Below are 14,164 nucleotides of genomic sequence, written 5' to 3'. Positions count from 1 at the left end.
GTAGTGTATTTTTTGCTTATGTTACCTTTTTTTTAACCTCTGGGGACTGCATGTATGCTTCAAAATCATAAAAATTGTGGTCATTTATAAACGTTTGTTTGCCACAGAGGTCATTTTCTGCAATAATCCGAAATAAAAACCCCATTAGCTTTTTGACCAGGGAACTGTGGCTCAGCTAACTTTTGCATTGGCCTACAAAACACCGTCATCCCTGCAACACTCTATTTTGCCGAGAAACCACTGCCGTCTAACACCTGATTTATAATCAATGAAATTTCTCCTCAAGGGGATTAATAAAGTACCTACCTACCTACCTACCTAATCGTGCATGGGCTTTAAGAAAAGCCTACGCTGTAGCCTATGCAAGTGGCCTACACCATTGTGAGTATTTATACATGTGCGTCATTTGTCTGTGTCGCTCTCCAGAATGCTAGTTGGCGGTGGGGTTTCTATGCCACTGTGTGAAGTTTTTCTAAAGGGCTGAAAAGTTTGATTGGAAACACAACTAAAACACACACAAAAAACAGCTTACTAGGGACAGTCTGTATCTGTATCATTTAATTCTTTCGTCTTCTTATTCCCATCACTGTTATCATGTTGACAAATCAGGGCCCCTATTCATCAAACTGCTAAAATTGATATCTTAGACTTCCAGCTGTGGAAGAGGTACTGATATCTGTATTATAAGTTAATACAAGTATAAAGGAGCAGAAAATGGAAATGCACAAGTACCTCAAAATTGTACTTAATTAAAGTGCTTGACCTAATGTACACAAATCAGTAAACAATCAATGGAGTCAATAACAAGTCAATTGAGGGTTTTTTTTTTATTCTTTTGTGCATTTAACTGTACACATTTAGTTTAAAGGCTGGGAAGTTCTTTAAAGGACAAAACTGGGCTCAACAAGTCACATGAAAAGGCCAAAATATCAAAAACACTCAATATCTTGGGACATCTCTGTCCTGTCCTATTGGTTCCTACATTTTTTAAAAGTAGCCAGAAATGCATAGTGTAGTTTTTACCAGTGTTACTCAAGCAGAAGTATGTAGTGTGTTTGCTGGGGACTATTTTCAGCTGTGTATTTGGTACGCCAATGAGTATTTACCCTGCAGGGCGATGTATGTGGTATTGAGTTCACATAAAGTAGGAGGAACACGTCTCTCAGTGCAACAGTGTGCAACACTTGATCACACATAAGGATGTTTGACGTCATAATTGACAGCTGTGTGGCCAGTCAGTGTGCTCGTGCTTGTGATTTGTTGAACAGGTGTATGGGCAGGAACTCGTTACCACAGTGATAAACTCCAAATGACATCACCAGCGCAAGATGGCAGCGCAATTCCCAGGATGAGGGATATTTTGGCTTCATTTTTGTACAGTGGGAGGAAGTGGAGACTTGTTGTCCATCTTTATATGCAGTCACTGGATAAAACCAACAGTTTATAAGTGGTTAACAAGATAGTGTGAAAGATAGGTCTGCTGTTTTAATAAAGGCTAGTTCACATTATACGATTTTCACCCCGGAAAATGTGTCGCGGAGACTATCGTAATCTTGTGAGTGTTCATACCTGGCAACGTGTATTTCTGTCATCGAGAGTCTCGCCAACTGCGTTACGACCTGTGTGCACACCACAAGATTTCTCCACTGAGCCCTCGCCGACAGAGCCCCAGATAAGTGGTGACCTTCAGGGCCTGGGTCCAAACACAACGCGCTCCCCGTGATCCTGTGGACGCCGCCATTGTTGTTGTTGCTTGCCGGCTTGTCAGTGTTGCCAGATCTTGGGAGAGAAACAAGCAACCAGGGCTATGGAAACAAGCCCAAAAGAAGCGATGGATATATATAGAGAAAGGCGACATTTAGAGAGCAAGCCCAAATAAGCAACTCCACTTGGTCTCATTGGCTGATGCTCTTTGTCAGTCGTGTCACACTTCTCCAGTTTTCTAGCATGCCACATATCCAGTCCCAGTCACAGACGAGGGGGCGACTTGCTCGTAGGCTTGTTCACACATGAGAACTCGTCGTGGCAGATTATCTGCCGACTCACCTCCAACCCACGGTGGCTCTCAAGATCCTCTGCGATGTTAAAATCACGGTGAAAATCATGTAATGTGAACTAGGCTTAGGACATAGAGAACCAGAGATACGTAGTGGCTGGCAGCCAAGTCTAAAACCTCTCCCTGTTTTACTGATTCTGTAACCGGCTCTGACCCCTCAGATGAATTCTCAGAGCTATATATACACCAACAAACAGACAAATAATAGATGCAGGGTTCAGAGATTTTACAGTCACACTCATTATTAAAAGCGGTAATGCTGACTGGATGAAAGATCGGCCAACAGTTCAAATACAACATACTGCAAGTGGAGGGTGGCTTTTACAGTGGTTACTGTTAGAGGGCTACTGGTAGTTTCTGACAGAGAACTTGATGCTGTGGCTCTGGAGGCGGTCGATGAGGCTGGTTTTATAGAAGGCAGATCCTGGAGTGTACACCCCTCCCCTGTCAACAACAATAACAGAGAGAGAGAGGGTGTGGATAGCGCTTTAACAAAAGAGGACGGCAGACATGGATAAGACTAAAGGCCTTCAGAAAATCTGCACATTTATGACAGAGAGGGACAAAGTAAAAGAAATGCAAGCAAAAGAAAAAACAGACTGAACTGACCTTCTGGGGAGAGAGTGCAGTTCATTCAGCAAAGTTACGGCTGCTTGTACCATAGCAGAAACTGTAGCTACATAACCAGGCTCTGTAAGAAGAAGGACACAAACATGGAGATAAGAAGTTGCAGACATGTCTCTAAATGTTCCGAAGCATTGTTCACAGCACAAAATCATGCTGACAGCTAAATGTGCTATTTACAGTTATGAGTGCTCTGGTGAGATTCAATATTTTTCTTACCATCAAATCTCATTTAAAAAAAACAAAACAAAAAAAAAACCAACATCAACCATGTCCTGCTGCCAAGAAGAGCTGCTCGATTATGGCAATAATCATAATCACGACTATTCTGCTGAATAATGAGATCATGATTATATAATATGATTACTCACTGACTTTGGAAACATCATGCACTGATTGAACTTGAAAAAAAATTAGCAGTGGGTTTTCTTGAATTTTAAACATAACCAAAGCTGAAAAACAAATAAAATAAATGTAAAACAATGAGATACATAAATAAAATAAACAATACATAGCATATAAATATAAAAACAGCACAAGAGGAGAGGAAGAAACCCCGCAGAAGAGGGTGGACTGCGATTACTCTAAGCAGCATGCATGAGAATAAATTACAGTATAATAAATATATTTCTCACTTTTTCCCCGGATGGTCTGAATAAGTCGATAAATATGTCGCTAATTGTGGTTTGAAATACTACTGCTACTAGAAAAACTTCATTTGGTGGTTTTATATTTGTAAAACTTTCCTCAAGCTGACAAAAGCAATTTAAAAGTAGTACACCCAGAAGCTAGTACACTTTTTTGGTGTATGCGCCTGGCGAGCAACTCAAATGGAACGAATAGGTGTCATCTTGGGGTCCGGTATCTAGTTATTATTAAAAATCTATGGGGAAGGGTCGCACACATCCGCTGGGAAGGGATGCGCTTGATTTAAAAAATGGGAGCAACACTGGTAGACTTGTCACGCAACACAAAAGCGTTGATCATGATTATCTTGTTTTGCAAATCCAGGGAAGCCAAAATCGTAATTGAAAATAAAATCAAATGATTCGCCAAGCCCTAGTTCAAAATAAGACCAAACTTTTCTATTGCTGTCAATTTTTGAGGCACAACAACGCCGAAATGCGACCTGCAAGAGATGACAAGGCTTGTTGCTTTTAGTTGAGCTGATTTCAAGAAAACTTGAGGCTTCAACTCGCCGGTTCAGAGAAGTGAGGAGTCAGCAGTTAATGACAAGCCCCTTTTACACTGCCAGATTTTCTGCGAATGTTGGGCCGTTTTGCCGGCAAGCTGCGAGTGTTTAGACACACTTTGGCGATTGGCGAGTTGATCCAAGGTGCCCAATTTTCTGCCTCGTAGGGGTAAACATATTGGCGGAACCTTTTTGGTTTAAAAAGAACGAGGCGCACTTCCGCCACTTGAGGGGCTGGTGATGACTTGTGGGAGGAGCTCTTGATGACGCCAAACATGCAACCCACTGGCAGTGGATAAACAGAAAACAGCTCATAGCAGGAATGAGCAGCTAGTAGCAAGAGGGAAACGTAAACCTGACAGACACTTTAAAGACGAGCAGCTGAGGAGACAAGGAATTGTACGCCCTCCTTGTCCTCGCAAACAAAGAGGCCATTAACTGTCAGATGACGGGAATGGTGAAGGACGGGCCGACTTACAAGAGAATCACCAAAGGACTGACTAGCCGCGGCTTCCCTCCCACGTCACTGGTTACGTCACACGCTGAGCTACACGTTTTGTTACTTGCTCACACCCCCCAGTTGCCCCAAAAAAAGGCACATTCTGTATAAACAAAAGTAGGTAGGCTGCATTTTCCCGCACTCCCCGATTTTGTTTTTATACTGCCAATGCTGAAAAAAAGACTGATTGGGCTTTCCTGCAAATTTGCACAAATGACCTATGGCTAAGTTCCGCCCTCAAATGCGATGAGCCAATCACAGTGCGTATAGCCATTCCCATACACTCAAACATTCTCTGCCTGGACGTTCATTGAAATGCATTACAGAAAGTCAATTTCATTCGGTTTTATGAGCTTTTTCAGAGATTTGAAGTTTAAAATGGTCAAACAGTGTGCATGGGGTACATGCAACTCCGACACAAGGTATCCTGAGAGGCTGGGCGACGGGGGTGTATTTTTTACACTTTAAACCACATCTCAACCGTGAAAAGTGTCTCCTTTGGATAAAGTTGTGTGGTAACGTTAGACCACAACATCAACTCAACGTGAATAAGATTAACAAGGATGTTTACATCTGTTCTAAGGGAAGTCAACATCGTGTTTGAGGCAACATATTGTCACTTTGCTGGAAAGAAATATAAAGTTATCTTTAACATCTCTAGCTAACATTAGCTAAAGTTAGCCTAGTTTTGTACTTTGGTGATCGTACATCATTGTTAGCTGTTGTCCAAAGGGCTCTAGTTAAACTAATGTTAACTTCTGGAGCTTAGCTTCATTAACTTATCTGTAATGGCAGAGATAACAAAGGTTAACAAACGTAATGCTGAATGATTCAGTGTTAATACTGTAGCACCAAACTAACGGAGAGACACTCTTGGTAAAGATGGTAAAAAGGCCGGTGACGGCAACGAGATGCAGTTCACAAGCGTACACTGTGACCTGTAAATTTTGGCTTGTAATTTAAGCTTTTCATCGACCTTCTCAACAATAAAATGATGAATATATCCCTCCAATGCGTAGTTTAGGCCCTTTTGATTACTTCTCAATGACATCTGATCGTTATGTCCCCCACAATCATCAATTGCCTCCTGCGAAATGCCGTGTACTGTGACACCTGCCATAGCGCCGGTCACTGAATGTCGATAGTTTGTCCGAGTGAGTGGAGGTGATTCATGTTACCATAAATGAATGTTGCTAAGGTTGAATAGATCTTCTTCTTCACAGCACTACTACATAGTAGGAGAAGGACAGTTGTTACTAATAACATGTCAAAAATACTACTTACAAGGAAAATGTATAATAGCTATCCCTGTATATTAAACACAACTAGAAGCCTATAGTGTATAATACATCAGCTGGTGTCTGTAGTTTTGGCAGTTTTACCTGCTCCTATGACCTGAGTGCAGATCTTTGAGTTGGGCTGGCCCTGCGTGGGATCTGTACCCTCTGAGTAGCCCTCTCCGAAAAATGTCAAGCTGAAACAGGTGTCTTCTATCTGTGAGAAGAGAATGAATGACGAGAGAGGAACTGAATGAATGGACGAATAAATGAAAATTTATACACAATGCTCACAACATGCTGTACAAAGAAAAAGAAAAAACCCTCCAAGACAATTAGGCATCAACGAATACTCATTGTCAATATTTTCGTTGACAAAATAAACACAGGAGCATAGTGTGTCCTTGCATTAGAGTTGTTTTGTAACCCTCATAGCATCTTGTAGCAAACCAAATACATTTTATTTGCCACTAGTGTAACATCAAAACCCCTAAATACATATTTTTAAATCTCAAGTTTTTCACAGTGACATTAAATATTCATGACAAAATGAGAGTCAAAGTTAAAGTTTCAAAAAGAACCTGCTTAGGTATCATTTATTAAGAGTTTAACACTCAAACAAGTTTTGTTTTGTTTTTTTGTCTTAAAAGGACAACTGTTATCACATTTTGATTCACATGTTGCTAAATCCTGGAACCTTGCTGCCCTCCTGCTGTGAGGCAACAGTGCTAACCACTGCACCACTCTGTGCTGTCCCCAAAAACACAAACACAGATATCTGTCATGAGAAATAATCCAAACTCTTCTTACTTTGGTAGAAAGGAGTAAAAAGACAATCAAGAAAAGAGATTTTCGAGGCCTTTAACAACACAAACTAAATCCACCAGACGGGATACGTCACTTCACTTTAAAGCTCCTAACTGCAGGCAGCTGTTTGACAGCCATTTCCCATGCTGCCCAAGGAAGCTTTCAGCTCATATGATACAAATATATTCACCTCAAACCATATTTGAGTTACCTGTTTCATGGTTGGACCAGACTTGGTGAACAATCCAAAGGAGAACAGTGATGGAAACTTTGGGAAAGACAAAACAAATGTCATCACTCAAACATTCATGTGGTTGTCACAAAATTGTGCTTATAGAAAAATAATCTATATTAACAAATATCTTAATATTAATGTAGTACCTTTAGATATCTGCAACCAATCATGTCTGAGCAGGCTTTGGTTGCATGCAGGTAAACAGTCCGTGCAAAGAGGCAGAACGCAATGGCCGAAATGCAATCTCTGAACCAATTGGCTATCGTCTGATGAAGATTTAGCTTTAAATTAGCTTTTTCGTAATTTATCTGCATTCATATGCAGATGGGAACCGATGGGTTCTGCGATCGTGTAAACAATGAGCTGCCTGCTGAGGAGGAAGTCTTGGCACGAATATTGGCCTCATTGTCAGATTAACAGCAAAATGATATGCTAAGTTTGTAAGGCACTGTGACTATATGAATGACATTCCATATACTGACTCCATTTAGTCTCCGTTAATCCTCTGCTGTTTCTTGAATATCAGTACTGACAAATAAAGCATCGATACAGTCAGGGCTGAAAATTAAAATGCGGGTAGATTTTCCATTTGGCGACTAAATCTCGGAAGGCTATCCACCACATTGGCGGATAAATGTTTGCACCAAACACTGGTAGTCATGTAATAAATTATATATATAATAGCTATTTGACAGTGGCTAATAGCAGACCGGCGCTCTGTTTGTTGTGTGTCGCACTTAAATTGCTCCCCGCTGCATCAAGGAACCTGTAGGGCTACTCGAAGGATGCACGCGCACGTAGGCATATCGCACGCCTAGATCCGTGATCTGCTGTTAGTAGCAAGCAAGCTATCACCGCGGGCGTCATGTAGCGACATTTACCAGGTGTAAGTAAACCACCGACAAAACGAAAAAACACAGACAAGGACGAAGCTGAAGCTGTAACGTTACAGAAAAAAAGAAAGTTTTGTGAAAAATGGAGGTTCGGCAATAACAGCGTTTCAAGAGGCTGGCTACACTACGATGCTGAGGGTGCAGTAATGAGCTGTGCAGTCTGAGGTGGTTTATAATTAATAAGCATCTGGAAGGTTTACAAAAAACCAATTAACTGTTATGTTTACTGAAAATTACTGTTATGTTTGAAGCACAAATGTTTTAAGTACAAAGTGCAAGTTGAATTTTGAGCTCAAAATTTGATAATCTCAAACTAATTTTGCTTCAAATTTCACTCTGACCTCTCCTTTAAGCTTGTATTCAACATAATACTGCATTATCTCAATGAAAAGTACTGAAACAAATGTATATGTGACATAAAAAGGCAATTCATTATTTTGGCTGGTAAAAAATATGCTTGGCCGGTTAATTTTTTCATCTACCAGTCCACTTGGCCAGTGAGCCAAAAAGTTAATTTTCAGCCCTGGATACAGTATAATCCATGTTGCACTGGAACATTTCTACACTGACAAGAATCAAGTAGTAACACAGCGGTTGCCACACAGTGGCGCTGCACTTAATCTCAGTAGCTGTGGGTATGTCTTTCAGGTCAATATTCACAACTAACTGTGACACTGATCCTTATTTAAATGCTTGGAAACAACATGACTCTTAAAGCTGTTGCTCCCTTTAAATGAACTCCACTATAAAGCGACTCTGATGATCTGCTTTGGACAGCAAAAAACCAAGGTAGACGTTACAAAAACAAATTGGATGATGAACACTTTAGCTACCGTGGTGAGGATTTTCCTGCCCAGGCTGAATTTCACCATGAACCAGAAGATTAGGCCACCACAGAGGAGCTTGACTACCGAGAAGAGGCCACCAATCCCAACGTAGGCACTGTACTGGACCTGTGGGTGGAGGGAAGAGAGGGCACAAAAGGCACAATGTTCATTTTAAAAAGGGAAATTAAAGGTAACAGAGAATTAAAAAGATAAGGGGATGCAGATAATAGGTGCAGATGAGGGGAAAGTGAGAGATGAGCAAAATATGGTAAATTGGGATTGACTGTACTGACTGTGTCCCCTCACCTTTAAAAAAAAACAAAATTCCGCCCCTGATTAATCACCATAATCTACTGGTCACATGACACCAAGCAAGGCTGTAGCAGCAAAACCCCTGAGAGTCGGTGCGTTTTACCGCATATGAACTTATCGCTTCAAAGTAATAGCCCCTTTGCTAACCATTATTTACTGGTTATGACAGGGAAAGTAAGGGAAAGTAATTATGAATAAGTGATTATGAAATACTCCTTCCATCTGAAAGAGGAATATTTCTAGTGACATTAAGCAAAATACGTGACTACTTGAAAACAATAAACATGATACACATTCCTGTGTCCTACACTGGGAGGTTATGTGTGATGTGGCGGAAAATACCAGGAAACATCAGAAATGTTTTTTTGAAGAAGGAAATACATTCAGCAACTGTAACTGTGTTTAAAAGGAAACTCCACAAGGTTGCTCTGTTAATTACTACCACTGCAATCAATCGTGGGAAACACAGTGTCAGTTCTTGTGTTGATATAATCGTACCGGTGACCGGTGTTCCTCCTCATGAAGGAAACGCTGGGTTCTCTTGACTACCGAGGGGTCAGAGCCCATAAATGGGATGGCATACTGTTCAATCTCTTTGCTGAAAAACAAAAACCCTCTGGACACACACACACACACACATACACACACATGCAAATCAAATTAGAAAAACAGACAGCAAGGTGGTCGACGCTGACCCTCCACCTCTGCTTGCATAATCAGTACAAAAGTATTCAAGCTCATTTCATCCATTAATAGTCTCTAAATCTGTCTCTCCCTCCCCAATGGGCCGCAAATAAAATCTCACTACAGTGTGTGTGAGTCAGTCTGCCAGACACAGTAACAGTCTGCAAATCACCGCTATCTTGTAGAAACTCGGTATTTCCAAGTGTGCTGGATTATTACAACGTTAAAGTCAAAAAGACTGTTTTTATTAAATTCAAAAATCATTTATTGCAATTATTTGGTGATGGCCGCATTTCCTCAAATGCCACTAAAATTAAGGTATTCTTATTAAATTAGGGTTGTGCTGATTGTAAAGTTCTGGGCCGATACCGACACCGATGTTTAAAATAACAATTTGGCTCATAGCCCATGCTGATATTTTGTTGTTGTTGTTGTTGTTGTTGTTATTTATTCCCCTTTTGAGCCAGGGGAACAAAGAAATCTTATTATAAAAAAAGTTTTTCAACCGTTAAAGTCATTCAAAACTTCATTACACTTCCTTTGAATGAGCACAAATTCAATAATACAAATTTATGAAACAACCTATAATATAATCTTATAGCACCTGAAAAACATCTTTTAAAAAAACAGACAGGCAGACAGATAGATAGATGGGTAGGTAGATAAATAATATTGCTGTGAAAACATCCAACAAATTTCTCTTGCAAACAACTGCATTTATTCAAGTTTCTCACCATAAGCTACATTTTAGAAGATTACATTTGAACACATAAGGTATCGAAATAATTTCACTTCACCCATTTTTACTACGCAGAGCTTGATCTCGTCATAATGTAACGTAATGTAACCTCCATTAGATGTTAGTTCCAGCCCTCAGCTGCTTATAGCTAACAGCTAAAAGCTAACACTTAACGTTAGCTAGCTCTCATCCTGCCGATGTCGACACAGATTTGTTGTTCACAATGCAGCATTATCTGGGAAAAAAAATAGACTGATATGTCCATAGTGACTTTACTACTCTATTTACCCTGGAATGGCAAGACATTGTTAGCCCCGAGCCCTGCTTTTCAGCTTGTGCAAAATCAACGTGACTAGGGACGCACCTATCTGATATCTGGATCGAATATCGATCCCGATATCATCAAAATAGATGGATCGGGTATCGGAAAATGCAACCAAACCTGAGGCGATCCTTTCCCTTTAAATCTATAACGACGCAAACTATGTCATACGTCATGGAGCGTTGGAGAGAATCTGCTGTGCGGAGGAATTTCACACTGAACACTCCAACTAGCCCGACGGCAGTTTGTAATGTCTGCAAAGTGAATGTTGCAAGGGGTGGTGGTAGTACCGCCAAGTATAATACTACCAGTTTAATAAAGCATCTACAAAAACATCACCAAACGGAGCACCAGGAGTTCCAGCAGAGAAATTCCCCAGCAATAGCGCAAAAGTTGTGAAAATTTCTGAGAAAGTGCTGGAGTACATTAGCCTGGAAATCCAGACCCAAATCTAGAAAGATTTAGGGTCTGGCCATGAGTAATGAAAATGGCCCAACTCGAGGGGCGGCACCAAGCATGCATTTGTAAATATCACTGCACGCAATTGGATAACACTACGACCAATCAGAACAATACATGGGGTGACGTATACTCTTAGCTACCAGTGGAGCTAACTGGTAGATCAGACTCTTGCCGTATTCGGTCGGCAAAACAGCAAAAACGTCTTTCTTGCAAAGGAAAGAGCGCTGTCTTCTGTTCCCCTTTTAGAGAAAAAGCCAAGTCGAACTCGTTCATTGTAGCAGCCAAAACCGTTTCAAACAACTGGTGTTCATCCGTAGCCATCTTGCAATGTTTACTGACTGATTCCGGACTTCGTCGTCGCAGTGCTGTTGTCATCTGTTTAGCTCGCCTCTGGCCTGCCTATATCAGATACACCAATGTGATTAGTGCAGCTCGGTTTCATGGGCATAGGTAATGAGCATCATGCCAGAGTGACTTGCTGAGCAAATTCAAATTGTGCTCTCGCCAGAACTCTAGATTTCCAGGGTAGGAGTACATTGTTTTGGATAGACAACCGATGACGGTTGTTGAAAACATGGCCTTCCAAGGTTTACCGGATCACCTGGAGCCACGGTACAATTTGCTGTCGCGCAAATATTTTTCCGGACTGCACTGTCGGAAATGTACGAGAAAGTGAGGAAACACTTGTCTCAACAGTTACAAGATGTAGATGTCATGAGCTTCACCATCGACATCTGGAGCTCGGAAGTGTGCCCTATGTCTTTGTTAAGTTTAACAGTGCAGCGCCATCCTGCAAGCAAAAAACTTCCTTGGATCACGCTTTTTAGGTCAACCATGGTATCGGATCGGTATCGGGTATCGGCTGATACTCAAAGCCACAGCATCAGGATCGGTATCGAAACTGAAAAAGCTGCATCGGTGCATCTCTAAACGTGAGACAACGGAAAAGCAGCCTATGCTGTTAGTGAGTGTTAGTGTCAATAGGTCGATGGCCGTCAACGACACAGATGTTCAGCTAATAAATAAGCACATCCCTAAAATATTCCATCTTTCACTTTGGAATCAAACTATTGACGTGTAGGTCAAGTGTAAAACAGATATATCAATTTTAAATTCTGTTGTGTGCTGAAGAAACACATCTTACACCTTTCTTGACTAATCCATACCAAGCCCCACATTCCAGTAAAAAATGTGTTGAAAAAGTGTTTCAGCCACACAGTAATTGCTCAGTTATGGCCTTACCTCTTTTTGACTTTGGCTCCCACCACAGGCAGCGGTTTGTGGCCAAACTTCTTCCTCAGCTGGCGGAGGGAGCTGCTGTCCGCGAAACCGTACACAGCAGACTGCCAAGTGGCATCGTGGCCAGACATTCCCTACAAGGGTTGAGATAACTTTTAACTATGTTGTGACGCAGAAAACCAATGCCATCCAAAAGCCCTCTCAATTTCCCCCCAATAAACACCAAAGGTTTAAATGAGAAAGGACAACTTATTTTTTCTGACTGACACGTAAGTGACCCGAGCCTGCTGAGGATTATGTGACTTGCTGAATTACTTATGACTAAAACTCCGGCGTAGTTGAACAAGTCGCTACAGCCATTGGCAGGTTTTGGTTATATATTATTTAGTTTCAAGGGAAGTTAAAAATGGGCATAAAATAACCCCTGTTCCCCCTAGAGCTAGTGTTTGCTCAGTCATTTTTAGGAATTTAGTTATCTTCCTCTGTGTAGAGTAGAAGTAAAGTAAAATGTACTCAACTCTGTACCTGCATTGATATTTTCTGACATTTTCTGATATGTACCATCTATGATAAGTGACATCTTTAACTTTACCCTTTCAAGTGTGAGCTCAATTGACGTAAACTTAAACCAAAACAGCCGTCACTTTACTTTGTAAAACGCTGGAGAAAGAGTATCTGACTACGTTTCCCACCATGCAGTGCAGAAGCTTAAATTGTTCATAATACCTGAGGCCCACTGCTGATGTTCAGGAAGCTCTCCACAGCTGTCAGTGTTCCTGAAATTAGACCAAATCACACAATCTAAGACAGCGTTACAGTTAAAATTTATAAGAATTGAAAATACAATCAAAGGCATTTAACTAACCTTGACTGTGTCAGCCTTTGGATAAATGGAAGCAAAAAGTTTGTGCCTCTCTATTGTTTGATTAATCAATGGATCAGCTGAACTGTATTACCAATTCATGATTGTATTAAGTCATAAAAACTGATTTTCTCCATATGTGGAAATCGGAGGCAAGGCAAGTTTGATTGCATTTCAGACAAGTCAATTCAAGGTGATCCGCATAAAACATCAAGTATCAAGACAAGGTGCAAAAGAAATTTAAAACAATTCATTGGAGAATAAAAATTTAAAACACACTAAGATGGGTATTAAATACAAGAATACAAGCTACAGTGCAGTGTAAGAAATAAGTATATGCTTGATTTTATAAAAGGCGGCAGCAAACAGAAAATCTTCAGCCTTGATTTAAAGGAACTGAGAGTTGGTGCAGACCTGCAGTTTTCTATGAGTTTTTCTCCAGATATGTGGTACATAAAAACTAAATGCTGCTTCTCGATGTTTTGTCTTGACTCCTGGGACACAAAGCAGACCTGTTGATGAAGACCTGAGAGGTCTGGATGCTTCATACTGTAGCAGAGGATCAGAAATGTATTGGGGCCCTAAACCATTTAGTGCTTTGTAAACCAACAGCAGTATTTTGAAGTCGGCTCTCTGGCAAACAAAAAGCATTATGTGTGAGTATAGAACCAAAAGTCTGACAATCCAATATATAAGCATCAGGTTTTAAATAAAGGCACAACACAGCACTGCAGTGTGTTTGATGCCTGGTGTTGTACACCCTGATCTACTTAGGGCTCAAACAACTCAGTAGAATTTTAATTTCTTTATCATATTCATTGAGTAAACCATTAACAGGCTTTCGATTTACAGTGGCTGACTCGTACCTTTGAACTGTCTCTGTGTGTACAGAATACCCAGGTCTGCCGGTATGGAGTCGAAGCCACAGCTGCCAATCACATACACTCCTCTGTCCAACGCCTTAGTGTGGTACTCTAGCTGCATACGCTCCAGAAACTGTAAAGGATGGAGACTCAAGGCATATGCATATACACAAAACAAATAAACACACAACCATAATGCAGTCACAGCAAAAAAGACTCCATCCAGTCGGTGTACTTTATCCTTTTGAAACCTGAAGCAACATCACTTTTC

The 14,164-nt window shown here is 40.8% G+C and overlaps 1 protein-coding gene across 1 annotated transcript in view; it reads right to left on the bottom strand.

Annotated features, from left to right (window-relative positions):
• Positions 1 to 812: 812 nt before the first annotated feature.
• Positions 813 to 14,164, bottom strand: part of LOC117270417 (saccharopine dehydrogenase-like oxidoreductase) — a 15,031-nt gene continuing 1,679 nt past the window's right edge. The window contains exons 4-12 of the mRNA XM_033648019.2: positions 13,897 to 14,026; positions 12,895 to 12,944; positions 12,172 to 12,302; positions 9,221 to 9,338; positions 8,417 to 8,536; positions 6,667 to 6,723; positions 5,754 to 5,865; positions 2,666 to 2,747; positions 813 to 2,500 (exon numbers count right to left, since the gene is read on the bottom strand). Of these exons, the coding sequence (XP_033503910.1) occupies positions 2,401 to 2,500; positions 2,666 to 2,747; positions 5,754 to 5,865; positions 6,667 to 6,723; positions 8,417 to 8,536; positions 9,221 to 9,338; positions 12,172 to 12,302; positions 12,895 to 12,944; positions 13,897 to 14,026 (900 nt within the window). The 3' untranslated portion in view covers positions 813 to 2,400. The remainder of the gene's footprint in view (positions 2,501 to 2,665; positions 2,748 to 5,753; positions 5,866 to 6,666; positions 6,724 to 8,416; positions 8,537 to 9,220; positions 9,339 to 12,171; positions 12,303 to 12,894; positions 12,945 to 13,896; positions 14,027 to 14,164) is intronic.

This window comes from Epinephelus lanceolatus, chromosome 13, assembly GCF_041903045.1.
Source record: "Epinephelus lanceolatus isolate andai-2023 chromosome 13, ASM4190304v1, whole genome shotgun sequence".
Classification (NCBI taxonomy): Eukaryota; Metazoa; Chordata; class Actinopteri; order Perciformes; family Serranidae; genus Epinephelus; species Epinephelus lanceolatus.
The sequence above is the reverse complement of the archived record's forward strand: the minus strand, read 5'-3'. Positions and strand labels throughout refer to the sequence as shown.